The sequence below is a fragment of the Toxotes jaculatrix genome, chromosome 7 (genome assembly GCF_017976425.1).
Source record: "Toxotes jaculatrix isolate fToxJac2 chromosome 7, fToxJac2.pri, whole genome shotgun sequence".
NCBI lineage: Eukaryota > Metazoa > Chordata > Actinopteri > Toxotidae > Toxotes > Toxotes jaculatrix.
The window spans coordinates 22551035-22578354 of record NC_054400.1 but is presented as its reverse complement, the minus strand read 5'-3'; the positions used below and the strand labels follow the sequence as shown (position 1 = coordinate 22578354).

The 27320-nt window shown below is 42.8% G+C and overlaps 1 protein-coding gene across 8 annotated transcripts in view; it reads right to left on the bottom strand.

The window, feature by feature from the left end:
• fbrsl1 (fibrosin-like 1) overlaps positions 1-27320 on the bottom strand; it is a 276517-nt gene that overhangs the window by 174014 nt on the left and 75183 nt on the right. For all 8 annotated transcript variants that reach the window (XM_041041720.1, XM_041041718.1, XM_041041719.1 and 5 more), the window contains exon 2: positions 24678-24902. In XM_041041720.1, the coding sequence (XP_040897654.1) occupies positions 24678-24902 (225 nt within the window). The remainder of the gene's footprint in view (positions 1-24677; positions 24903-27320) is intronic.

The window sequence follows — 27320 nt, the reverse complement described above, 5'->3', positions numbered from 1 at the left end:
GGGAGGGCAGTACACCAAAACATCAGATCACTGGGAAACTTAACACCGAATATTAAGGAATGTAAGTTTGCAATTTCAACTTTCAACATGGCGCAGCAAACCATACATAGTGTCTGTTAATAAGCAACAGAATCCAGATCTACCTAGAGTGAAGTGGAGTCCAAAGAGAAGTGACATTGTAGAGTATCTTGCAGACCAGGTTCAGTGTCTGCATTTGTCTTACCTTAACCTTTTAACAGCAATGTTCTCTCTTCAAGGACAAATGTCTGGGTTCTCTCTGACCGTCTGGCCAGGTCCCACAGCGTAAAGTGCTAAATGGAAAAGCAAGGCTCGTCTTATTGAAGCCCATTTACTATCAAACAACATCTCAAACATTACTAGCTAGCACAGTTTACAGCCTTATATCCTGACTTAAACTTACCAACTGTCCGTGATGCTGTTGAATATTTCTTAATATCCTGCTTCTGACAGAGCACTGGAGCTCTGACAAGGCCACGTGACATGGCAGTACTGTATTTAACAATATTAAGGAAGAAGAAACTAGTGAATTTTGTTGCAGGACTGAGAAGTTTCTGGAAAAACTGCTACACATCCAAGACTGCAGACAGTGAGTATTTACTAATGAAGTTTGACTTTCAGTAGAGTATGCCTTTTACTATGGAGAAGCAATGTAAAGCTACATTTTGGCTGAATCTCTGTTCAGTGAAGAAGCGATTTGTGAGTCCATGTGACGTTCACTCATAAGCCTTTGCTTACTTGTAACTGGGCAGGCTGAACCTAAACAGACCAATTAGAATAATGCTGTGAAATGAAACTTCCACTACAGTTTGGACCAAAGAAAACAAACTGCTGATCTCCTTCCTACCCTTTGTCTCACTGCACTCATCTCCAAAGCCCTGAGCGAATATTACAAATTACCCCCTTGTGCAAACACTCCTGATAAATGGAGCTGGGAGGCCAGGCCTTAGGGAGCTAACAAAGCAAACACAACATGGTGCATTGCTCTACATCTCCATCCCTGGTGTGTTTTTACAGGGATGTGAACGCCTGTTCGTCTGGGTCAGATCGATGGCACATCGAGGCCCGCTTAGCAGCATTAACACTGCAGTAAGAGACAAAATGTCGAGACATCTCCCTCTCTGGCTTTTGACATGTTGCTCCATGTAAACCACAGTCAGTGTGCAGAATACATCATAATCAAAATCAAATAATGTGTACGAGATGAAAAAGAGTCTAGTTCAGCTGTTTGTGCATTACAAACTAATTTAATACATGAAATGTGTGGTTAACTACTCATTTCATGTAGGTAATAGTTACATACATTTCACATGTTAATTCCACACACCTTCCACACTACATGCTGGTCTGGCAAAAATAGACCAAATAGAGACAAAAAGACAGAGCCATATAGCTAAGAGACAGATAAGAGTCATGCTAGCCATGAGTGAGCCACTCAGTTCACACTTCTAATACCCACTGAAGAGAATAGCTGCAAAAGGTGTCAGCAGCTGCAGCATAGTAGAAATCCAGCAGCCGCAATGCAACACAAATCTGAAAACAAATAATCGCAAAGTATAAACAACCGCAACAACAGGCAGACACTACTTTACTGCTCCACCACATCAGCAGGCAACTATTTGCTTCTGCTTACGGCTGTTTCTCTAAAAAAAAAAAATGACAACCATACGCAGCATATTGACTAATGGTATTCTCCAACATGTTGGCTCACCCCCAACTCGGTGGTTAAGTAATAGGCAGTTAGCTATTTGAGGTAGCTATTGTTATGGTACTTAATCAGTTGCATCAGTGTGCAGAGGTTTATAGTGAGGCCATCTGAAAACATCAGTATGTCCAGCAAATGCAGTATGCAAGGATTCGATAGCGTTACCCCAGTGATACAAACATTACATCATAAAATGCCACCAAAGCTCTCATTCAGTCATATCATACTTTAGATGAGGTGGCGTAGCTCAGGAAGTAGAGCAGCCGTCTATCTGAAGGTTCCTGGTTCGATCCCTGGCTCCTACACAGAGTGTGTTGAAGTGTCCTTGAGCAAGACAATGAAGCCCTAACTGCTTCTGATGCTGTGCCATCAGTGTGTGATTGTGTGTGTGAATGGTGAATGAGACATATATTGTAAAGAGCTTTGAGTGGCTGATAGACTAGAAAAGCACTTTATGAATGCAGTCCATTTACCAGTGCAGTCCATTTAGATGCTTTGTTATAACTTGTCCATTCCATGGCTTGGTGTTAAATTAAACTGTACAAGTACTTCATTACATAGTGCACTCAAAGTTTTTCTAATCAGCAGATAGCTGAACTACCTCTGCAGGGCTTGTTTAATTTGGGACACTGGATTTGCTTTATTTGGTGAGCCGACCAAACAGGCTGGAGATATGATAGTGATCATTTTATCATAGTCCTGTGTAAGATTATGGTCTAAGGTCTAAGTTAAGAATGTTTACCTCTATCTCAATTTATCTGACAGGCATCTACTGGTGTAACCAGCATGACCAACTGACGCCATAAAAACAATTGGCTCGCTAAATAAAGTCTGGTCTGTTCTGGTCTAGTTTAATCTTGTCTTGTCTGGTATGATCCTGCATGACCTGGTCTGATGGACTTTGACTTCATCTGATCTAGCCTATACCTGTTTCCCTGCATGGAATAATGCAGATGGCATAACGCAGGAGGTGTCCACGTTCAGTGCCAACCACAACAAGCCCTAAAATAAATTCTGAAGAATCATTTTAACTGCTAACTGCTAACGAATGACAGTAACTGTTATGGATAATTACAGGTGTGAGAAATGTTTCCAAGGTTGGTGCAGGATATCACATAAACATCCATTTATTGATATCATGCTTACTGAGCTTTGAGCTTTCAATTCAACAGTCTATTCATGTCTGTGGCCAATTCTCACCTGGTGTCTCTTTCTTGTAAATCCATGCCTAGCATACTTCACTGTCATTTGGCCTGGATTGACTTCCTGGTGTGGCATGTGATGAGTGACAGTGTGAGGCCAGTCTATGTCAACTCTACAAGCTAACACTAACAGCAGTATAACAGCACTTCAGAGTGTGTGCAAAGATACATCATACCTGTAAGCTGAGGAGAAAGAGGCTTTTCCAAGCTTATGGAGGCTTCTGTAGGCTTATAGTTGCCAGCCAAGGGCTTTCTTTTGTAGTACTACCACCGGTAAGTCAACAGTTAACAGAATGACAAACAACAAAGTAAACCTTTCACAATGCATAAATAATCATACACTAGTCTGCTAGAGACAATCTAAATATATAAACCTACAAAACTGGTTATGGTTTTACAAATAGTCCAGTTCCTGTGAGATATGACAGCAGCCACTCAGGGGATTTCCATGCTTATTGACCAGCTATTTCTGGTATGTGGCATGCTTTGTAAATTCATGACATGCTTGCTTTGTCTTACCAAAAACAGTTGCAGGGTATTAGTTCCATTATATGCTATCTCTTCATCACCTGCTATGCTTTTTGATGGTGGAGAGGCTTTGTGTTATCTTGACTGCTGTTCCATTTTCATTTTGACCATAATTATCTGCATGTATCTGATAAGCTCTGTAATCAGCTTTATCTGACAGGCATTTTGTCCTCTCTCTTGTGATTTAACACATTACACAAGAAAAGCGACTCCCACCCGAAACGGTGGCAAATACACAAGCTTGGATTGTCGGTTACACAGACAAAAGAGGACCACACATTATGAAATTAATAGCACTAAAAAGTATCAAGAACTTCACATTTCTCAAGTAATAAATGTGAGAGAATGTGTTTATAAGAGTCAGCACAGCGGAGGCTCAACCATAGTTGCGCGGACAAAAGCCGGCATATAAGCACAGTTTGAAACTTTTTGCTTTTCAAAAACACCTGCCGATGTGGTTCTGGTGGTAATCCAATAGCAGATGTAAGTCATGGGGACTTTGCATTAGAGGGAAAGGCAACCCCCCTGAGCTTTCAGCCCCCTAAATAACATAACACACTTTTGCTTTAGTTGAAACAGCAGACAAGGGCATACATAAATCCTTAGAGCACAGCTCCATCAGCAGTTGGGTTATTTTGATGATCCCTTTCATCATGCCATGTGCCACCACAGCTAATAAAATGAGAAATGGCTGCTGAGGCTGTGGCACACTCACTTGCACTTTATAACACAAGTTTCCTCACTCATATGCATATTTATTAGTATGGTACGTACTATACATGCATGCGCAAACATGCACATTATTCACATTTGCACATGCATATACGCCACTTGCAAATCACACACATCAAAAGCACACATGTAGCCAATATCCCAAGTCAGACATCTGGAAAATATCTAAGCTAGTGAAATGCCTGTGTAAGGGCAGCTACAGTCCAACTGTGTAGGCATGTCAGGGAGACTGGAGAACAGCAGGGAGCCAGAAGGATGAGGTGAGAGGTGTAGTGAGCATAGCGCCATGTTGAAAGAAATCAGTACAACCTGGGGAGAGAGAGCTGGTACATTATGTCCTACCACTTAGCTTTCATGCTGTTATTTTTGTAGTATTTATTGCCTCTGGCATGGAGTTCTTAAGGATGCTGTGTTAACTGAGCTGCTAGATGCTAAACACTGAAGTTAAAGATGATGCTACAAATGAGCAAAACAGGAAGATAAATGAATTCACCTGTTATGAGCAAACTCCTACATAGGCTTCATAGTTTGAAAACATTTTTTTAAATTGGACTGAGATACAAACATATTTCCATGTTTATGGAGCATCATTGTCTAAGCTACTAAATGCATTAGGTTACAGGCCTGCGCTTTATATGAGGGAAACTGAACAGCCTCCACACATATTTAGTACAACATTGAAGTGAATAAAAAAAAAAGGAACAGGAGCACAGAGCATCATGGATCATAATTTACACCATTTACACAGCAGAGATGGCTGTTTGAAAGGGGTGTTATGGAGGTCGTGTACAGCAACCTTAAGACATCCTAAGTGGCTGAGGATAACATTGTCACTTTCATGATGCTTCCCATACTACCACTGTATCATGGCAGTTTCAGTGCCACTCTAAATCTGGAGAAGGGGTGACACCTGAAGGGATGACAGTGCTCATCTGCTGAGCAGATGTCCTCAAACATGTCCTCATTCTGTTCAGCATGGAGAAGTGTTGGTTGGTCTCTCCACAGGCATAAATGCCATGTCTTCCAGAACTAAAGATGTCACATAGATGAATTGTGAAATGTAACATAACTTTTTTTCCTTTTTTTTGCCTTGTTTCAGCTATTTCTACAATACACAAATTACTGAGATGAATCTACACAGACAGTTTCACCACCAGAACTGCAAGGACCAGAGGACGATCCCAAGATATTATGGACTTACAACATAGACGGACCCAACACATAAAACAATGTCAGTGCCAATCACCTTCACTTTAAGCAGGTCCTAGAACATTTATCTTCTTAACTAAGCTCAGTAATGATGCCAGTGAAGCTTTTCTTTACAGACTGTTAGAATCAACATAGCAACATATTCCTGAACTGAGATAACAAAGTCATCCAATGAAGGTAAAAAGGGCCCGCTGTAGCTTGGATATCAGACATTCTTCTGTACCAAATGATTGGCCCAGAGGTGGTGTGGGGTGTAGGTGGGGTCTATCTATTGAAATGACTGATGTCTGGGGCACGCAAGGTGTCAAGGGGGACTTTGGTAAATGGCAGCATGTGGCAAGGTCGCCTCTCCATTTGTCTGCCAGTGGGATTGCGAAGGGACACTGCATAGCGGGGCTATAGTTCTGTGACTGCCTGACAACCTCCTGCGGCCCCGCAAGCAATGGGGGCCCTCCATCTTATGTCACTGTGGGGATGTCTAGGACTGGCGTGGTGCAGAGTAAAGTGCCCTCCCCTCCCTTTCAGGGCCTCTCTCCACCTCCCGGAAGCATCCATCACAGCGTTCCCCAGTGGGGCGTGGGTAACGGATCGACTTTCCTCCGGAGCGCTAATCAATCCGACTCTCGCTGCCTCTCCCTGGGAACATTTATGGCCTGCCATAAAGCAGGCCTTTGGGGCATTACGGCACCCAGTAATCCTGCTAAGTGAGCAATATTTCCCATCTCTGGGGCTGCAGTTAGACGGGCTTGGGCCATAAATAGTAGAGTTAATCTGTGGCCGTGACTTCTTGGCCAACCCTCAGCAGTCACAACCCCACTGGGGCCAGGTGGGAGCCACCCGGCGGCCAAGGTAAAACAACATGTGAGACAAAACGATGAGATGGCCTTCTCTAGTGAAGCTTTTGCCTCCTCTCACTTTTTACCCTCTTCGTAGTCTGCTCTGGTAGAAAGAGTCACCAAGGGAGCAAGCATCTATCATGGCAGATACAGGGTCCAGTTTGAACTGATGCACCACTGTAGTTCCCTCTATTAGCCAGCAAGTTCATAAAGTATCTATGAAGAAAACAGTCTGTCACTGTGCACCCCAAACCCATTCGTTAAAGTGCTTGGAGTTCACAAGTAGCCACCAGCAGCAGAATGGATTAAAATAAAAACAGAGAATAGAAAAGCTGGAACAGAAAATAGCATGAGTTACTGGCATAGGCATGCTGATCAACTGACTCCATTTCTACAACTGTCTTTGAACATACAGTTATAATAATTTTATGAGATGTAAAGCGAAAGCCAGTGACCAAGAACCCAACATGCATGTTAAAAATAAGCCACAAAAAGGAAAACACTAAAGCCAAGAATCCGGCTGTATTCTTTCAGACTTCCTGCCAAGGTCAGCGAGTTCTCCTCAAAGGGGAGCCACTTCCCCATTTTATGCCCAGCTGAGTTAAAACAGATATGTCGATGTGCTAGTGTTTCTTCAGAACATCTTAAAACAGGCCGTTTTCTCTCAGGGCACCAGTGGGAGTTCCATATAGTAAAACATAGAAGATAGAAGGCAAAGTTAGCCTTAGGTTGAGCATTGCCAGAGGGCTACAGCAACCACTTCCCCTTCACCAATAACTGCTGCTGCTAGGGTTGATCCCATTTTATTTTATTTTATTCCACCCACCATGCATCAAAACATCTCCCTGAGGTACGTCGGCTTTGAGCAGAGGCCTCTGTCTCTTTTTCGCTGGAAGGCCAAGTCTCTCCATCACACCACGGGTGCAGGAGTCAAGGTCTTCAACCCTCAGCCCTCAGCAGCCCTGCTCTGCTCAGCCAACCCCCCAGGCTGCCTGCTTGTCAGTCAGGAAAGCTTGCTGACTTTTTTAGTCTTTGGTTCAGGTCAGAAACCCGACATTGTTTTCCCATTCAGAGCTAGGCAGAAACATGACAGGTGTCCATGGAAACAACATTTGTGCAGATGTTTCCAGTTCTTTGAAGATTTCAGAGGATGTTTTTAACAAGTAAGGTCAGTTTTCACTCCGCTGCCATGTCTCTTGGGTGGAAAAAGGAGGATAGAAGCATTATTTAATCGAACAGATGACAAATGATGGCTATTGCTATAAAAACATTTATCTATTCATTAGATTTAACATTAAGCTCAAGCAGTGCTATAATGTATTAGCTACAAAGAAAGATGGATTAAGCAATGGTGAATTAGTGAATGTTGAACTACACACGACAGCTAAGCAAAAAAGACAAGAATGAAATATATAATATGCATGTCATTCAATACATTACACATGGCCATGGCTGAAATCAATATATGTAAGATACAAAGTCAAGAAACTGAGGCAACTTCACCCTTTTGAGAATCATGATATGGAAACAGTAATCCCTCATATTCTTTGATGACTACGGTTTTTACTGTACATATTTCACTTCAAACAGTGAACATACGTATTGAATACTGGCCAATTAATCAAACCTTCAAAAGAATTTAAGGCTGTCTTACGCTTTCAAGACCATCTTTCATCACCTTTTTTTTTTTTCAGGAAACTCAGCTCCTCCCTTGTCAAACTGTGATCCCACAGAGTGTGCGGCACAAACTTCAAAAACCTCTGACATGTTCTTTGATTCCGCCATTTGCTGTTCTTCATCTTATCTTCTCATGTCATATTTATAGTAGCAGCTAGTATGTAGCCATCTGTGGTTAACCTCTGCTGATGAATCTTGTCAAGTGTATTGTTCTTCTCTCGCCGCCCTCCTCTTTGAAGCAGTCTGTGGAGGCCTCCGCTCTGTTTGAGGCCTGGGCATCATCCAAGAGGGCTCTGTCAGAGAACTGTGCAGCCCAGCTCAAGCTCAGTAAGTTTCTGGGGTGGTGATGGGGCCCTGATTGATCTTGGAGTCCCACAAGTCACTGCTGTTGTTGCTGCCGAATGTCCCGGCCAAGCCTGAGTAATGCTCTGGGGCTCCCAAATTATTTCCACTTGCAGCAGGAATGAGCCCCGGTTACAACTGGATTCGTGTGGTTTGGATGGCTGACAAGAATCCCACTAATCTTCTGCATGTATGGTAGCTCCCCCAACAGGCAGAGGACTCTCTTGGTCTTTGTATTTATGACCAATAAAAGCTCAATAACTAATGTAATCAAAGACCATGGATACAAGGGCTGCACTGTAGCTGGAACAGAAGATTGGACTGTTCCCCTGAAGAGATGTTATCACTGTAAGGCTCAGTAACCATGAACCTGTGATCCACTCCTACCCTGTGTGCAGGGATTTCAACTCCCTTACAGCTAAAAGAGGAATAAGGAGCATTAACTTTGTACAGGGGACTACACCACAGAGGGGGAATTGGAAAGGAGGAGGAGGAGGAAGAGGGATGATATTCTTAGCACTGACAGCGCTGCTGCACTCATAAAACCTTTGCTTTATCTCTCCCAACAATCAGTCTAATTATGTTCATTGGAGGAGTCCAATTAATCCTCCATTGTCAGCCAGTGGCTAAGTGTTTCTCTACCCCTCACACTGCCACACACAGACACAGTGGAATCTGCAATTAACACTACCCAAATTTATTTAGCGCCACTTGCCTCAGCTTCTGACTCCCTCCAATTATGCCTAATCAATTCCACCAGGAGGTGACGGGGGAGCGGGGCACTGGGGAGGTCACTGTCATTTGCTGCGACAAACCCCTCTGCGCCACCCAAAGGCCAGACGTGTCAGCGAGGTTGTCATGTGGCAAGAAATGCGAGCGATCCTCGCTGAATAGCTAACTAATATCCCAGCTGCCCCTGCCTGTGGCACCTCCTCTTACTCCATTGTTGGTGTTAATTGAAAAACATGTGATACAGGCTAAAGGTGGCAGCACTTGGTTTTCAATGCTCTCTGGACAAACATGCAAGGACCTGGTCTGGCCTTGCCGCTCCCCTTAACACATGGATAGCAATTAAATGCTCACAGAATAAGTGAACTATAAAGACTGCAACTGGTCACTAGTGCCCAACTAATGAAACCAGTCCTATATATTCTACGTAATGAGCTGTTCTCAGTGCATAGTGGAATCAAGTAACTTAAACAAAAAGTGAAACAACATAAGTGTTGTACAAATAAAAAAACAAAAAAACAGTGTGAACACACATTGTGTGTGTTCTTCTTGAGCAGTGGCAAAAACCAGTAACTGGCTTTAATGTTGTGGTTGATTGGTGTATATTTATGTCTCCGACACTTCTCTTTATACCACCTGCTACATGAAAAATTCTCACCGTTTCAAGTCTATATCTGACTAAATGGCCTAAATCTGTAGCTGCTGCAGCACAACAAATAACCATAAAGCCATAATTCAGTATTACACAGACCTATGACCTCTTGTTTTTACTTTCTCCTTAATGTGTAAGGGTGGACAGAACAAAAGGAAGAGTCTATACTTTAATAAAACTACATTACAAACTACAGCCTAAAAATGACCCAGTTTGCACTGAAATGTGATATTTTGAAGCATTAATTACCTGAACTGACTGTGGAGACGTTGTTATTGTGCTCACCTCATGTACATCCTGTATAGTACATTCATGACATATGCTTTTGCATGCTTGCAACATGTGGGTTAACATATAGAGTGGCTGTATGTGCATTTCTCATGTGTCCTCTGTATGCATGCAGACATGTGCCCATGCATAAGCACATTACTGCAGTATGGCAACATATGAAATTTCATGTGTCCACTCATGCTAACATTTCCACATTGTATGTGTGAGGGTGCATGCACTCACTGCCCAAGGCTTGCGGGCAGGTTAGCCTCCCTCAGGCTAACTTTATGTCTCAGTGCTGTCAAGCCAAAGTCCCACAGTGGGCACAGACACTGGGAAAGCAAGCCCACTGACTGGAATAACCATGTTACAAACCCGCCGTAAAACGCCACTAATATTTAATGCCTTGCTGTCAGGTCTGAAGGGCACGGGCACATGGGGGAACTGTGCAGCCAAGTGTGTGTTCCTCTCCAAGGCTCACTGCATCTGACTGTGAGAGGAAGGAAAATCTGAGCAAGTGTGTGTGTGTGTGTGTGTGCTTGCATGTTTTTGTGCATACGTCTACCTGACAAAAAAAAAAGAATTTTGATTTGCCTGATTCGCAAATCTCACTATGGGAGCTTTTTTAGCTCACAGCATTAATATTTTCACTGAGCCATGTCACCTTCTGCAGGCACACTGCGATGCTTTCTCGCCACAGAACAGCCGGTGGCAAGTCCCTTACTAATCCATGGGGTGTATCAGGTGATGGAGGCATCACCGGGCCTGATAACATCGCTATGTCTCTGGCAGGATCAGGTTGAAGAGGCACCTAGTGGGTGAGGTCAGGTTAATGGCAGCGGATATCAGATCATGGCCTGTCACTGTATAAACCCTGGGCTTGTGTAATCCACCGATAATAGACACATTTAGAACCAAGGACGCCGGTGAAACTGTCAACATGCCAGCCATTGTGAATCTAATGAAAATCAATGTCAGAGGTGACATGCAGTGTGTGTATGCAGTGTCTGTGTTTATGTATTTGAGATAGTTATTTACCGTGCATAGCTGTGTGTGAATCCATGTCTCCATGTATGTGTGTATCTGCATTTGGGAAAGCATGCAGGTCTGTGTGTACGTGCTTCACGTGTATGTGAGTCATATGAAGATTTTTGAGCATGTGTGTCTGTGAGAGCTGGGGGGAGGACTGCCACTAAGAATAGCATTCTCCTCTTGACCCAAGTGCCTGGCTGTGGTAATTCTCCAGTGTAGCGTATTACTTTCACGCCGACAGCAGTTTAAGCACAGAGCCCCCTGCACCGGCGCAGTCCAAACACTGCACCTTGGGATGCCTTCCACTTAAAACAAGCAGTGGGAGCGCATTAACATTTCAAGGTATTATTTCAAACGTGGGGGAAATTGCTGCTGAATATTTCATGCGCGCCAGCACAAGTCGAATGTATCCCTCTGCGGCTGCGGCAGTGGCGGAGGTCAGGGTTGGCGGTTTGGGGGGGTTGCTGGCGAAGATGAGACCTGTGGGAGCCAACTTCGGCATTTGAAACAAGACTGGTGTGTGCAGTGCTGCTTTACATCGGCGTCAGAGGCGACCCCACTTTGAAGAGCAATTATACTACTACTACCGGCTCATTAATTAAACTGAGAGCGTCCAGGCTAATTCAGCTTTGTGACCCCGCAGAACGTGCTTGCAGCTCACTGCACCGCTTAGATATTATCCAATCAGCACTGCAACGACGCACCACTAATTGGTGATGTTGTTATGTCTCCGGTTCAATGTCGCAGCTCAAATCTGGCCTTTGACTGCAATCACATGTCACACCTTCCAATTACAGCCTGGTGTGCTGAAAGACTCTTTTCACTCTTACTCTGAGTCATTTGGTTCTGAAAGGAGGTCTACCAAACAAAGGTTTCATTTCAAAATGAATAATCCAGCCTCTGAAAAATTGACACCTGCTCCTACTCACATAAAATAATTACAATTTCTGTTGCCATTGAGATTGTATTAGATTCTTGGCTGTCTTACTCAAACTAGAATTTCTCAGTCTCTATGAAGCACTAAATGTTGAACCTGCTAATAGTAAGTTGTACAATAATAATTGTGTCCCCCTGTTCAGTGAACCTGTGACTTTAGACTGAACTGGATGCTTCATCCCCTTATTTTTCTGATAGTTCTACCCCTTGGGCCATCTCTTGCCCTCAGGGCCCCAGGGACAAACCTTGAACCCCTTCCCTCCAAGGGACCAACCACAAGAACCACACCCCATCTGGATCATGCTCCTCAGGGACTGCTATGGGTCATGTCAACCCCCAGTCTGCCACTTCAACGCCCCCATCCCCATCCCGCCTCGGGGTGTACATGCTCTATTGTGCAAAAGCAATCATTCTTAACACCCCCCCCCCCCCCCCCCCCCCTTCCCACCATCCCTCTCTTTGTTTTGCAAATGGCCTCTCCCACATCATTTTACATACACACTCCAACCACTGAGCTCTGGGGACCATCCAGGAAGTAATTGTGGCTTTTGTGCGTGTGGTCCCCCCCCCCCCCCCTCCTTCCTCAAAGGAGCCGCGCCCCCTTGTCAGCTGTCATCATATAACTGCCTGCAGACCCAGGGGCCTAATGACAGGATCTATAGTACATGAAAACACAATTATAGCCCTTGGTTCAATTGCTACTGTGTGAATGGCCTTTAAAAAAGGAAGAAAGGAACCAAACACATGCTGCCCGCTCTAAGGCATATAAGTCTGAACAATATCCCCTAAATCACAACCCATTAAAACGCACAGAGCCTCATTCTCAATCTAAACATTTTAAATACACTGTGTTCAAGCGACTCTCCTTACACTGGTGTTATGCTAATTGTAGGACGTGCTTGTTGCAAGGAGATTTTTGGCTGATATGGATACATTTGACCTTGCAGAGCAGCGCTGCTTTCTGTTTTAATGAGCTAATATGAGCAACGGCACTGGCATATACAACCCACACATGAGCCACGGTGTACCAGCGGCATTTCATTATCTCTGGCGATGCTGTTTTCATGGCAATATTTTGAAGCCACATTAAGCATCCATTACAAGACGCTGCAGGAAACATGTTGATGGAACCTGCAAAAGATCCACCGCCTGGGCTCAATATTGCACAGCCCGACATGCTTTACATTAGACAGTCAAAATGGCAGAAAAGGAGAGGAGAGGCCTCCCACTATCTTTTTCAGATGGGAACAGTGACCCCCAATGGACGATGCGATGCAGTCTCGCAAAGGGTTAACACGGCATCATCTACCGCCTCCTCATGCATGTGGATGTAATGACTCACTGATGCAGCAGGGGTCAGTGTTGTATCGCAGCAAAACTGAGTACAGTGAGAAAAGGAAAGGAAAGCAGTGACTGCAAAGATCACATCTGTCTCAGTGACATCACTAATCCCATTTAATCCGTCTGAGTTAATGTCCAGCTTTGCTAGTCGCCAACCCCCCCCACCCCCCAGGCACAGCACTATGAAAACAGGGGCAGGGGCCTCGGCAGATCCCATTAATGTAGTGACCCTAATGGGCTAAAGTGGCAAAGATGACACTTCATGTTCAGACGCCGCCAAGTGGACAAGCACTTCATCACAGCCACGCAGGGGTGTGCACTTACACAGACACACACACATACACACATACAAATTAGCCCAGATGCCTAAATACACAGACGTACATGTACATTTGCACTATGTACACACAGAAGAACACACAAACCCCAAAAGAACACACAGAGACACAACAGAAGCATGTAAATGAGATGCGCTACACATTGGAAAACACATGCGAAAACACATTCTGCAAGCCAAGCAACGATTAAATGGAATCTAATTAAATAGGTGCTAATTGAAGCGCTAATTAACTAAAACAAATTGATACAACTGTGACAAGGAGAGAATGAGGCATTTGTAAATCATGGTGGCGAACAATACGAGTGGAGCGAAGCAGCCTACCGCAGGAACGCATCAGGATATGGCCTGGCTTCTCTATTGTCTTACCCCCTCTCAGGCCTGTCAAAACACACAGGCCTCTAAACAAAAGAGCTCTCACGACTACAGGAGGCTTCTCTTTTCAGTGAAGGCTCAGGACTGCCACCCACTTTCCATTCTCCGTGGCAAACACAAGATCCCTATGTCGGCGAAGCCTCCCATGTAACATAGCACTGCGCACCAGACGGCTGCCAGCCTCCGGACACAGTGGTAACCAGGAAACCTGACCCCTGACAGAGCTGAGTTACAGTCCTGCTTCAAGGGTTTAACTAATGTGTGATTTTGAAGGCTGATACCATCATTTTGTCCTGAGGCTATTATTTTGCTCTGATATTCAATAAACGAACGTTTTAATTTTTTTTTCTGGGCAAGTTTTAATAAACTGCGAAACAGCAGAAACACTAATGACGCATTAAGCTCACACAGATAAAAATTTGTGACCCACTACATCTATTTAATGCTTGGATGAAACACTGTGACAGACTGTTATTTCCATTTCAGTAAATGTCCCATTATGCCAGTGATTCAACACACTTCATGAAAGCTCTTACATTGCTGTCTTTTCGGCATTTCCAGGGAAGATCCCTCTGGTGCACAGATTCAACAAGGAAAAGAGAACCATCTACATAAAGTTTTCAAAAAAAAAATATAACCACAACATGAACTTCTAGCAAGCAAACTCAGATCCCACATATTAAACATTTAAATGAGAAAATTAAAATGTTGTTGCAGCATTTCAACGGCTTTCTGACAAGAAGAAAGCTTCCTTCATCATGTGGGTGGGTGACACGCAATGTGGTATCTCAGTTTTATTTACAGTCACCAACAGGTCAACATCAACTGACTTCTATATCAGTCTGAAGTGACATGAAAAGCAGCCTGAGAATCTGGGCTGAGCGACCTTTCTAACACTTTTTTCTCAGTTTCCCTGAACTGTGAGGTTCAGTGTCTGTTACAGGCTGTTCAAGTTCAAAGTGTCAGTGCGTTTCCTGTGAAACCTCCAGTCAGAAGACTTTTTTTTTCTTTTTTAAAAGCAATTGTGCAGGTGCACAAAGTGCACATGCACACATGTTCACACATACAGCTGCCCTCATGTCTGACAGTTTGCAGTCTTCTTTCTCGTTTACATCTGCACAAGACCTTTGTGATAAGTGAGTTTGATAAAAAGCATTTCACAATAAATCAGACCTCACATGACTTGCAGCTCAAATCATGATAAGCTACTTTGGAGAAAAGCTTTTGCAAGAGGAATATGACCCCAGACAGCTGAGATTTCCTGGAGCACAGATTTCTGAACAGCTCCCTCAACATTACAGTAATATAAACCACAATGATACTGTAAATCATAAAGCACATGGTGTAATAAAGTGGCTCTCCCTGCTGTCTGCTCTAGTTAAACATCTACCAGGGGCAATACATCTGTTGCTATAGCTACAGATTCTCTGGTAGATGCAAAACTGGGATATGATGTAGCCTGGGAGGTCCCACTTTAATAAATTACATAAAAAAAAGTAATCACAACTAGCCAGCCAGCATAGCGTAGAGAAATAATGTCCTGACAAATTTATTATGGCTAACACCTGCCTCCTGAGTCCAAAACCTAATGACTGCACTGAAAAAAACCCTGCACCAATATGTAACTGCAAAATTTAACATCGCTCTAAAATAATGCTCTTACCCTGCACAGCAATATCAGATAGCACAGAGTACATCCAGGAGGAGTTTCTCTTTGCCTCTGTTACCTAGTCCAATCCCAGCATGCAAAAGCCCCAGCTCCAGCAGAGCATGACTTTAGATCCCTGCTAATTTAATGTTCCCAGGCCTAATTGTCCCCAGAGTGGTTGCTCTGCTGTAGCCCTGCTGTATCTCAATGACTATGGCTTGTTAAAAGTGATGGGATGTGTGCGTAAATGTGCGTGTGTGTGTGTGTATGGACCTACAACAGAGCAACCCAGCCAAGCACCTTACATGGCCTGACATTAATCACTGTGCACTGTCCCATGCAATATTCACCTGACTAAGCACAGCGGGCACAGAGGTTGTCTGGGTCTGGCTGGTCTATGTCATTCTCTTCCCTTTATTTCCAGTTCTATTTCAGTCTCTCTCCATCTTTCTACCGATCCCCCTCTCTCCCTGTCTGAGGAGCTGGGAGGCTGTGGCTGTAGCCATGGGGAACGGAGGGGTGATAGATCTTGGAGGAGAAATTCTGAGAGGGCTAAATATTCCCGGTGGTCGCACTTTAACTTACAGAAAAAGAAATTTTACCGTTGTTCCCATTGAATTCATTTTTTTTGACATTACTCCTATGGATCATAGTATCACAGGCACATTTACACTCTATCCATCTATGTATCCTTTTTGACAGACCAGTCATAAAAGGAATATTTGCCACCTTTAAGTTTACAGACTCTCCAAATCCAACCATCTGGGGCTAGTTCAGACTGGGACCCAGTTCAACCGTCCCCTGGGACTAGAGCAAGCGGTGACAAAATCCCTCTATGCCCTCTCCCACCTCCATTTCAACACCGGTGGGACTGTTCCCTCATCCTTTCCCAGCCTTCCCCTGGCATCCTGGGCAAAGTCAACACCGCCAGCCCCAATGGAAACCCATGGGGACGAGTTTGGCTCCTCACACTAAATCCACTGTGGTCAGCCTGTCTGCTGAGCAAAAATAGATGGCATTTAGGAAACTTGAAAACACACACCGAGAAAGGTACGCCCTCCCAGACACTTATTCATATAGGAAAATCATCTCAGGGAAGGGAGAATAAAAGTCTACTGACCTTTTTACCGAAAATCTCATTTCACGAGCCAGTCGTACCCACAGAGTCTCATTTTGCAGAAATTCATTTACCAATTCTTATTATCTTATTATCTATGGGAACTCTTTTACTCTACTATATTACTCAATCAGTATGAGTGACTCAATGATTACGTCTCAATTATTTTTGTTCAGTCTTTAACAGAAATTCCACAACTAGATTGCCAGAGCAGCTATTTGAGCTTTTAAATCTTCAACAATTTCAGCAACTGACTGATTTTACAGCACATTTCATCTAAAAAAGCCTTGTTTATAAACCAAAAAACCAATTAACAGAGCAGTGTCATTACTGTAACATTTATGATGGTGATATTTTGCCTCTTCACTAAACATTCTCCAACTGATCTTTGTTTTAATTAGCAGGTTTTACTTTTCTCTACTGGGAAAACATGAGTTTCTTATTTATGCCATTTCCATGATAATATGGTATATGCTGTACTGGAGACTCATTAAAATGTTCTTGTAATTCCTGGTCTGTTATTAAAGTTAATGAAGTCATAAATTAGTCATTTTAAACATTTCTAATTTTATACTTAAAAAGATTCAATCCAAAATAGGATATCTAATTTAAAAAGTGGCCTTTTACTTTAGTCATAATTCATGCTGGCATGATTCAACCACATTAGAAAAACAACGATTTTGTGACTATGGTCTGGATAAGGTTACAGGTTCAAATCCCCGATACAGCTGGGATGTAGTTTTGTAGGGAAAGTAATACTCTTCCTTTTATCAGCTGCTGTTATTGAGGTTGCCTGCAGGAAGGCACTAAAGTGGTTTAAGAGATATGTAATTGCGAGCTGGAAAAAGGCTGCATAATCTATAAACTAGGGTTATGGTTGACAGTATGAAGTACAGAGCAATTAACAATTTCAGCAACTTATTGTTTTATATAAAAATATATAGTACATCAGTATGTCGCAAAGCTCAATGCTTATGTAGTCCACTTTGCTTTTTATAGTATTTAATATAATAGACTGCACAATATCACCTCTGTTATAAAACACTGGAAACTAAGGGTTTCAAATCAAGCCCAAGATAAATAAAGCACTGCACTATGAATAGAAGACAGATGATCATATTTCCTCTAATAACTGGAATTCTTAGACAAAGGAGCAAAGATTAACAGGGAAGTCCTCATGTCAGCAATCAATTTATTAGAGCGTGCATGTGTATCATTTTATATATCATATTATCTGATGCCTAATTTTCTGAATGAAACTCTTGTCATTTATCTCTCTCTCACACAGGCATATGTGTGTGTGTGTGTGTGAGAGAATCTGTGTGTGTTCCTCTGTTAACTTGCCTTTGATGTGGTAAAGACAATTATCTACCGTGTGATCATGCATCATGTGCATGTTCATGTTACAAGCAGCTAACTAATTGATCTGTCAAGGTCTATTACAAGTCACACTCCTTCACTCATCTCTGTCTTTCTACTGCACACACGCACACACACACGCATGTGCACACACGCACGCAAACACGCACGCACGCACGCACGCACGCACACACACACACTCTTGAGTACGATGTGCCTGCAGACACCTCTGCAGCATACCTCATTATCCACTCATGTAATAATGCTCTTTGTTAAACTGCAGTGTTAACCTGAGTAACAGGAGTAAAGGCCTCCTCTATCACGTTACCACTTACAAGCTTTTCAACCCCATAATTGCATCAAGGATTTCACATTTTTTGGGCTGATCTCATTACAAGTGCAACAGTAGATCGTGTTTCAGTTCCTCAACCAACCACAACATTATAAGCAAATAGAGCAAAAGGTGTAAACCTCAAGAGAATAAACAGAATAAATATTTCTTTATAAGGTGGAGGAGAAAAAAGTCATGTGCAAAGCAAATTTCAGATACAGTGAATGAAAAGTCTTTGTTATATTCATTATATTGATAGTGAAGTTGTTCTGATATACCCAGGAAAGTACTTTGTTTTTAAAGGTTTTCTGTCCAAGCAACAATAAATTTAAATTTAACTTGAAATAAGTCAACAATACTAAGCTGCAGCTCAGTAACTTGTCCAGGTGGAGAGGATTCACCTTTATCTCCAGTTTAAATGGGCTGGAAGCAGGGTTAGCCACGAGAGATACTGTCTACCGGGTGTCTCCTGAGCCGAGCTGCTACCGCTCAGGGTCGCTGCTCCCCAGATAACAACCGGCCTACCATTATCAGTCATCCTGATCGGCCAGCCGTTGCCATCGCCCCACTGCCGATGGACAGCGGTGCTCTTGCGTCTATCACAGCTCTCAGACTGCCCCTGAACTATGCTACAGTGCACTGTTAATGCCCCAGCTAATCTGATCTGTCTCCGGATGGCTTACTGCTTATAAACACACCTAGATATAAAGTTGGGCAAGTAATGCCGAAGCAGCTACAGTATGACAGAGGCATGCAGGACACTGGCTTCATGCCATAGTTTAGTCTGATAGTGAGGGATTTGGGGGGTAACAATATGACATTGTTAGTGGGGTGTGTGTGCAGCACAGGGTAAAGCACTGCACTAATGGACAGGGAAGGTGATGTGTTGTGTATGTGGAGCTCTTCTCAGTGTGTTGCTTGAGCAAGTCAGCATTATGTGTTATTCATGACCCCCATTTGAAGCACACTGAAGGTCAAAGTCATGTTGCCTTTTTTTCTGATATTTTACAGTAGAGCACAACAGTTAACAACACAGTTAGACTGGTGTATTGTTTGTTTTTGTTTTTTTGTTTATTCATCTTAAGGGAAATAATATAAAGTAATGACCCACAATGTTAATGACAAAATGTGTGATATTCACCTAATTTTCAGGTTTTGATTATGCTTTGCTGTGGGTGTGTGCATGTCTTCTGTTGACTTTCAAGTTAGCTGAAGAAAACAGCTAACTCACTGTGTTTGGTGTGGTGCTCTATGAACATCAGTGGAGTTTCAGCAGACAAGTTTAGCTGATAATAAATTTAAATGAATTTCATTTGTACGAATTTCAGTTGTGAGTTTCTTAAGACCTGATTCTTCGGCAAAAAAAAAAAAAAAAAAATCAAACTGTGTTTTATTTACTCATATTGATTATGTTTCATTTTTTTTTACAGATGTAAATAACGGTTACTGCTGATTTGCTGCAGTTCAAACAATGCCATGTCAGTACTGGCCTTCAGAAACATCTCCAGACATCATGTGTGACTGCTGCAGAAATGCTTCCTGACAGGACGTGACAGGAAAATCGTCCTTAGACTGTGGTGTGCACATACACAGTGTCACAGACGTGTGCAATTTTAAACCACTACTGAGGTCTTGAAGTCCTCTTATTGGATCAAGTGCTACCCCCCCAACACTGCCCTCCTGTGACAAACTCTGCTCTGACACTGCGATTCCTGTCCTGCAGCGAGTTTCTGGCACCCCAGGGTGCCTTGAGGAGAGCAACACATCACCTCGCTTGCGGATCATAGTAGGTGACATACACTGGGGACAACTCCTCTGACTGGAGAGACAGCAAAGTAGAGAGAAATATGGACAGGGGAAAAGTAGGCTGGACACTTGGAGAGCGGGGCAGCCTGAAGGAAAAAGCAGAAAATGCTCTAAGTGCACTTGAGCTGAGCAGCGTCCTGAAAGTACACATCAGTGTATTTTATCAATATGGTCTGTCATAATATTTAAATACTTTCTTATTACACTTCAAATGACTCCCCGAGACAGTTTTCAAAGATGTAAATAAGCACATCCATTTCATATTAGATAGAGAAGAAAATCACTGTCTTATATAAACACCTGCTTTAAAGCCCAGATGGCTGCTCTGTGCAGCCCTTTTCCCACAGTAGACAAAAGTCTTTATGTGTTCACATCCATCTGCTTATGTCTGTTTTGTTGCACGAAAGGATCTACAGTAAGCCTTCATTGATGGAAGTGAGAGTACATTAACAATACCATGTGTTCATGGCATTGTTAAGCTAACTTGCCAGCAAAGAGAACCGCGAATACTAAACAACCACATGACTGTGATAGAGTCTGTTGGCTCTGTTGCCAAGGACATTTTCTATGGCAGATAAAATCCACAAAGGGCTCCTCATCGAAGCCCGCTCCATCTGGAAGCGGACGTGTTTTATATGCATGGGATTCCATCTATCAGGGACACTGAGAGTGCCTGAAATCATCACAGGGGGTGAGGGTAAAGTGAGAATAGATCTATTGATTTCGCCTTCGCTCTTCTTCTCCAAGCACTTGCTCTTACATTGTCACTTCAGAGCTACAGAAATAAAATGCAGCTTTGATGTTAAACCTTTACAGCTGCTGTGATCATTGTAAGCTGCTCTGGAAAACAGGGGAACTATTCCTCAAATTGTACACTGAGGGACACGGTCTCATGAAGAGAAGAAACTGTTTGTAAACAGCAGTGAGTGAGCAAACACTCAATCCAGAGAAGCTAGACTCACCAACGGTGAACCTGTGAACACCTCCATCCCACATAACACAATAACACGAGGAAATGTGTTTGTATTTGTAAAGATAAATGGGAACGAAAACAATCCAACTGCTCATAGGCCCCCATTAAAGATTTGCATGAGGCAGGTTGGGACACAGGCTCTGTAAGACCCTCCACAGATGTAGTAATGTGCCCTTACTTGCCACACAAATTCCTGTTTGAGAGCAATAAAAACCATATTATGGAAACAGGTGGTTATGGGATAAAAAGCAGTAGTAGTGGGCAGGTGTGGTCTTAAGAAACAGGCTTGCTCAAACACAACTGCACTTATAACTTAAGCACAGAGGATCCATTCAGCTTTCTAAATGTTTACTTAAAGGTGCAGATTAACTGCTCCATAATTCATAGTGTAATCTATAATTAATTAGTTATGCAACATGATCATGTCACAAGCCTCATTCATCAGCACTGTGATTATGACTGGAATCGGGTGGCATTGTTTCAAAGCATAATTGCTAGTTCTCCAAACAATAATAATGTAGCGGCGAATTGGGAGCTGTAGTTAAATATTATAGTTATACATTATACACGAAAGGCATGCTGTAGTTCTTTGGATGTAGAGAACTAAAGCTAGGGCAGGTTAAAAGATATTTTAGCTGCCTTAAATCAAACAATGCTTCAGTCAAACACCGAGATTAAAGCAAGGAGCCTATAAAAGAAAAAAGGAACAGAAGTTAAGTAAGAGCAACAGGGAACCACCAGGGCTTAGGAAGCCAGCAGTACTTTATCGATCCATCCAGCTGGGAAGGGAGACGTCTCCAGTTATCTACAGATCACTGAGACTGAGGTGTTTTTTAGGGGATTTTAACAGCGGGGTCAGTGTGCCTTAACCTGTCTAAAATGTTCCTCTAAGACACTGCAAGGCGCTGCAGAGACATTCATTACAATGGTTCACTGACACAGAGTCTCCGCCTGAGACAACTGAGCTACTGTCACAAAAAGACCACATATCTGAAAGTGTTGTAGAATTTAGAGCAAAGAGCCTTTTGTGTTGCATTGACCTCATGACAACATGTAGTGGACTGTAGTCAGATTTGTGGCCATGACCTCCTTTGTTTACTTCCAAAAATATACCAGCATATGGGACAAAACAAGCGTTTTACCTCAAATCTACTCTATATTTCAATGTGAAGACAAGTGCACTTGTGGCTGTACCCCCCCACACATTATTTCAAACTGCACTAAAGGCTTGTAAAAACACGATGAATAAACAGGTGTAAAATGTTGCCACTTATTCAATAAGTATTATCACTTAGAAAGCAAAAAAAAAAAAAAGATACAGCTTATCTAACACACAGGATTGAGATTTTCTGACTCTTTACTTTCATATTATTCATTCCAGGGATGATGTCTTACAAGTGATGGGTAGAAAAATAAGGGGGAAAATGAAGAAAAAGTGTTTTAGTTTTCCTTTTCCAGTGGGTTTTGAGCTGCTTTCATAATGCCTCTACTATCTTAATCTTCTCTGGAGCATGTGCAGTAAATCTTCAGAGGAAGTTCCTGTAAAATATGAAATTCAACTCAGCTGAAGGTTTTCACATGACAGCAGCATTTTGCTGATATCATAGACTTATTATCTGGACTGGAATGTAAATCTGGTCGAATTAATTGCAGCCTATTGCACTTAGACTGTGGATAAGAGCATCAGCTAAATACTTAATTTCGGTCTCTTAGCAAACTAAATATCACAGCCAAACTCATTTTCAGCCATGTTAACTTCCTGAGGAAATCTTATCTAAGAGAGATATTTTTGTCTGTGGAGGAGGCCTCTGTACTACATAGCCTCATTATTTAGTTTGGCTTCCTGACTACATTTCCCCTCTTATCCTCAACAGCACTATGGTGGATCTTGGCCTCGGACAGGAGCATAAAAACATCCGCCCATTTAAACAAACTGTTAACACATAGATGGGCTATCTGGCTGGGACAGACTCGGAGTCTGTGGGCCCAGCAACGTGCTTGAAGCCGAGGATATTGGCAGTCCTCTATCTGCATAAACAAACAGAAAGCCACTTCTGCAGTCATGGAGGAAAACAAGGATCGAATGGCAGGGTAAACCCACCTGAAGGCAGCATACCAACAATCTGTTTATGAAACACAAACACTTTCGGGTTAGCACCAGGGCTCATCAGCGTACACAAGTCACATATGTCACCCTTCACTGAGGTCCAAATGCTGTTTGGCTAATTCTTGCCCATCACCAAAGTGTGTCTATCTCTTCTGTTTAAGCAAGTGCAGCGCACAGAACACCATAATCTTAAACAAGTACCAAACTCCCATAGTGCATCTACAGTACAGTTTAGGTATTATCCACTCTGCGTAGGCTGCAGTTAATGTTACAGGCTACTGTTTTGTGTCCTCACATGTCCTATCCCCTAGTTTGTTGGACTGCAGTGTCACTGCTGTGCTGAACTCCATTCAAACTTGGTTTTGTTTTAACAAAAGAAACAAAGTGCATTCAATGCCAAGCAAATGCATTTGGAAATAGACAAGTACAAGTCATCCACTTTGAATCAGGAAGTGACTGCGTGACCGCATTGGCTGGTAGTCTACATTGGTACTCAGCAGAATCATGGGGAAAACACTAGAGCTTTCACTTTAAACACCTAGTAAGGAAAAGCTTCTTGCTGAGAATCACCAGAAACCACATTGTGAGAAACATCATTACTAACGACAAAAGGTCCTGTTGACAACACCTCAGACAAATAAAGATGCTACACAGTCCCACTGGGCTTTTGTGGCAACGACCTGGACTCCCATAAACACAATACAATGGGAGTTGTGTCAAAAGCCTCTGTGTCAAAAATAAAGAAAACCAAGTAAATGCTTAAAAAAACATAATGACATACACCATTTTCAAAATGATTGGGGCAATATAAAGTCAATTTTAGACAGCTCTCAATGGGCTAAAACTCCACATGACAGCCTTTAGCAAATGGATTTGAAGAAATGATTTTCTCCGGTGCTGAACACTGATATGTGGTTTGATGGTGCACAGATAGAGGGGACTCGAGTGTCTCACACGAGGTGAAGTTATCTCTTGACAACTTCAGCACGGTGGTACAAAGTCCCTGCTGACACAAGAATAAGTAAAATCACACCTGACGAGGCTGTAACACACTCCTCATGCCGTTCACCTTTCTCTGAAAATTCCCCATAGATTTTTTTTTCTGCTTTACAGTGAATGTGGAGCAGATTTTAGATGGGTGGAAATTATATAGTTGGAAAAAAAAGACTGTCCTGCTGCTTAGTTAAAGAAGAGTTGTGTAAATAATAATCCTGACCAAACACGATAAGGAACGTTCATTCAGCTCCTCTGGCTTCATGGCCAAAGCCAGCAAATCTGGCATCTCTTTCATTTGTCTAAAAACACAAGCCAACGGTCCATGTAACATACATGTAATCTTTGCTGAACAGCTGTCCAACATTATTTCCTGATATAAATTTTTTTTTAAAAAAAAGGACACAGAGATGAGCACTGACCATTTTGTTCTTCTTGGAGTAAGTCTTCTTCAGCAGCCTCTCATTCATCCTCTCCTGCTCCCGCTGGGCGTGATGAAGGAAGCCGTTCTCCAGTGGATCCACAACGGGCTGGACATTCTCCTCTTCTTCCTCCACCTCCTCGTCTTCCTTCTTCTGCCGCTTCGCCACCTTTTTCTCCTTCCACCGCTCCTTCTTCTCCTGTGTCTTCACAACACCGGCCTTCTTCTGCAGGAAGAAGTAGAGACATTGTTTTTAGAAATATAGACATTAAGAAAGGGTGTGTGGATGGATGGATACGTCCAGATGATACATCAGTGCAGCTGTGCAGTTGATGCGTACATAAAAACACATTGCTAATGTAGTCCTTGATGATATGCATCTTGTTACTAAAAGTCACTAACAAAAGAAACAAAATGATAAAAATTCAGCAAGGCTGTGTTAGTGTGTTCCCGTATAACCTGTTGCACACAGCCGTTACTGCCATTGCCATTTTTCAAAAAGCCCATATTACTTTCCTTAGAAATTCTGTACTTGCACTGCAGTGACACAGCTATTAATCAATGTCACACTGACAAGAGAGATTTACTGCTTTTAGCGTCTCAAGGATTTCCTTAAAAACCTTGAAAGAACTGTACACCAGGTGATGACAAGTCTATGAAAAACGGCACTTAATGCTGCCGCCGAACAAGAACAAAAGCAGATAGATATCTAGATGGATAGACAGACTGGCAGGAGATGAATGTGTAAAAGAATGGAGTGAGGGTGTGACACAGCTGGCAAACAGTCAAGCACGCAGCCCCATTCACTGCTGGCTTACACAAAGCAAGCAAACACTCGAGCAAAGAGCGGCGATGCTCACTCTCTCTCTAAAGTCATCTTTAATCCTGTCAACAGCAGAACAATGCCTTACTGGAGCCCATAATCATTTTTATGGCTCAGATATAATGAGCTTATGATATGAAGTGCTGCTTTAACACACACTGGAGAAAATACAGTGGCTGTACATTTACACTATGACCAAGCAACTTCCCCCTTTAACTAATCATTCCGTTCACGCTTCGGTTACGGCCTGTACGGAATTGGTGTTTGTTTATTGGAATTCAAACACCATTTGCAACTGCCTGCTATTCTTACTCCGTGGTTTTCCTTTGCCTCTTACCTCAACTCACCCTAAGACCAGCATTGCACAGGAAGACAAACGTGGCATCACGCTGTGTATTGGCTACTATTGCTTGTGATTGGGGTTTGCTTCATTTCAGCTTCAACCGACCGGTTTCTCGCTTGTAAATGCAATTCTACAATGATCCAAAACCTTTTTCTGAACACAGTGATATATCAGACATGACGCTAACTAATCATAGTACCATGTGCCATAAAGAGCAAACACTGATGTCTAATGTCTGCTGAAGTGTGTTGTTTAAGGTAGAAAAGTGCTTTATAAATGCACTCTGTCTACAGTTTTATAGCCTTATTCTGCACATGTAGTATTCTTTAAACCCTTAGACAAACTCTTCAATCATTCATTCACTGTTCACATTTCACTAATTATAACTGATCAAGTGTTTAGTTAGCAAACAAGTTGTCAGAGTACATCTAGTTTTAGGTCCACCACATGTGATCAGCTGCAGAATTACTTTGTGTTGGCGTGAGCCACTGTTTCCCTCTGCAGAGATGCTGAATCTAACTAGCTACTGTAATCCAACATCAATCAAATTCAATGCACAACCAATGACATGTGACACACAGAGTGTGCGTCTACATTTCCAGGAAACCACTACATTTACTTTAACATCATGTCACGACCTTGGCAGGAAAATTAAAGCATGGCTGAATGTCAGTTGGACCGTGGGAACCAGGTTTGTGACTTTTGATATTATGGTTCTCTTGCTCTTTTTCTAGGTAGTGTTTCGTTAGTACAATATGACTGGCAGCCACAGTCTGGACTTTTCCACTGATGGGAAAGCTTGACAGTCACAAACATGGGAATCTTTCCCATTGCCACCTTCCATCCATCCTCCCACAGACGAACATGGCATTAGTCACAGAGCTGAGGTCAAACTGAGCTCTAGATGAACTGGCAGTGTGGGCGAAGCTAAGGCTAACATGATATGGTGAAGAAGCAACAGACACACTGACATATACGCACATCTGCCAGCCTGTGGAAAAAAAAACTGCTGCCTGCCCGCTTGTGTGTCAAGAGATTGACTGGGCTTCTGCTGCCTCTTATTTCCAGATCTCATCAGGCCCGAGTGGAGCTAGTGATGCGCCGCTGCCTGGTAAAGCCTGTCTGTGGATATCACTGTGTGTCTGAATGGCAGAAGACCACGCACCGCCGCTTGAAGCTGCACGGAGTTCAAGGCTGAGGGCTGCTAGTTCACATTTCAACATCTGTTCACAGCCAGCAGCGCTCAGCCTGACCGCAGTTAGCTCAGCTCTCCATATGAATAATCAAATTATTGGCTCCAAGGGTGGGAAGTTAGCAGATGGCTAGCGCATTAGCCCCATAACTGCTAATGAATGACACCTTCTGTGACAAAAGGTGTTCACGTGTCAGGCACTGCAATTTAAAAAAAAAATAAATAAAAAAACTGGCCATGAAAATAAAAACGGTTTCCATGACAAAAAGCGATTCAGGCAAAATTT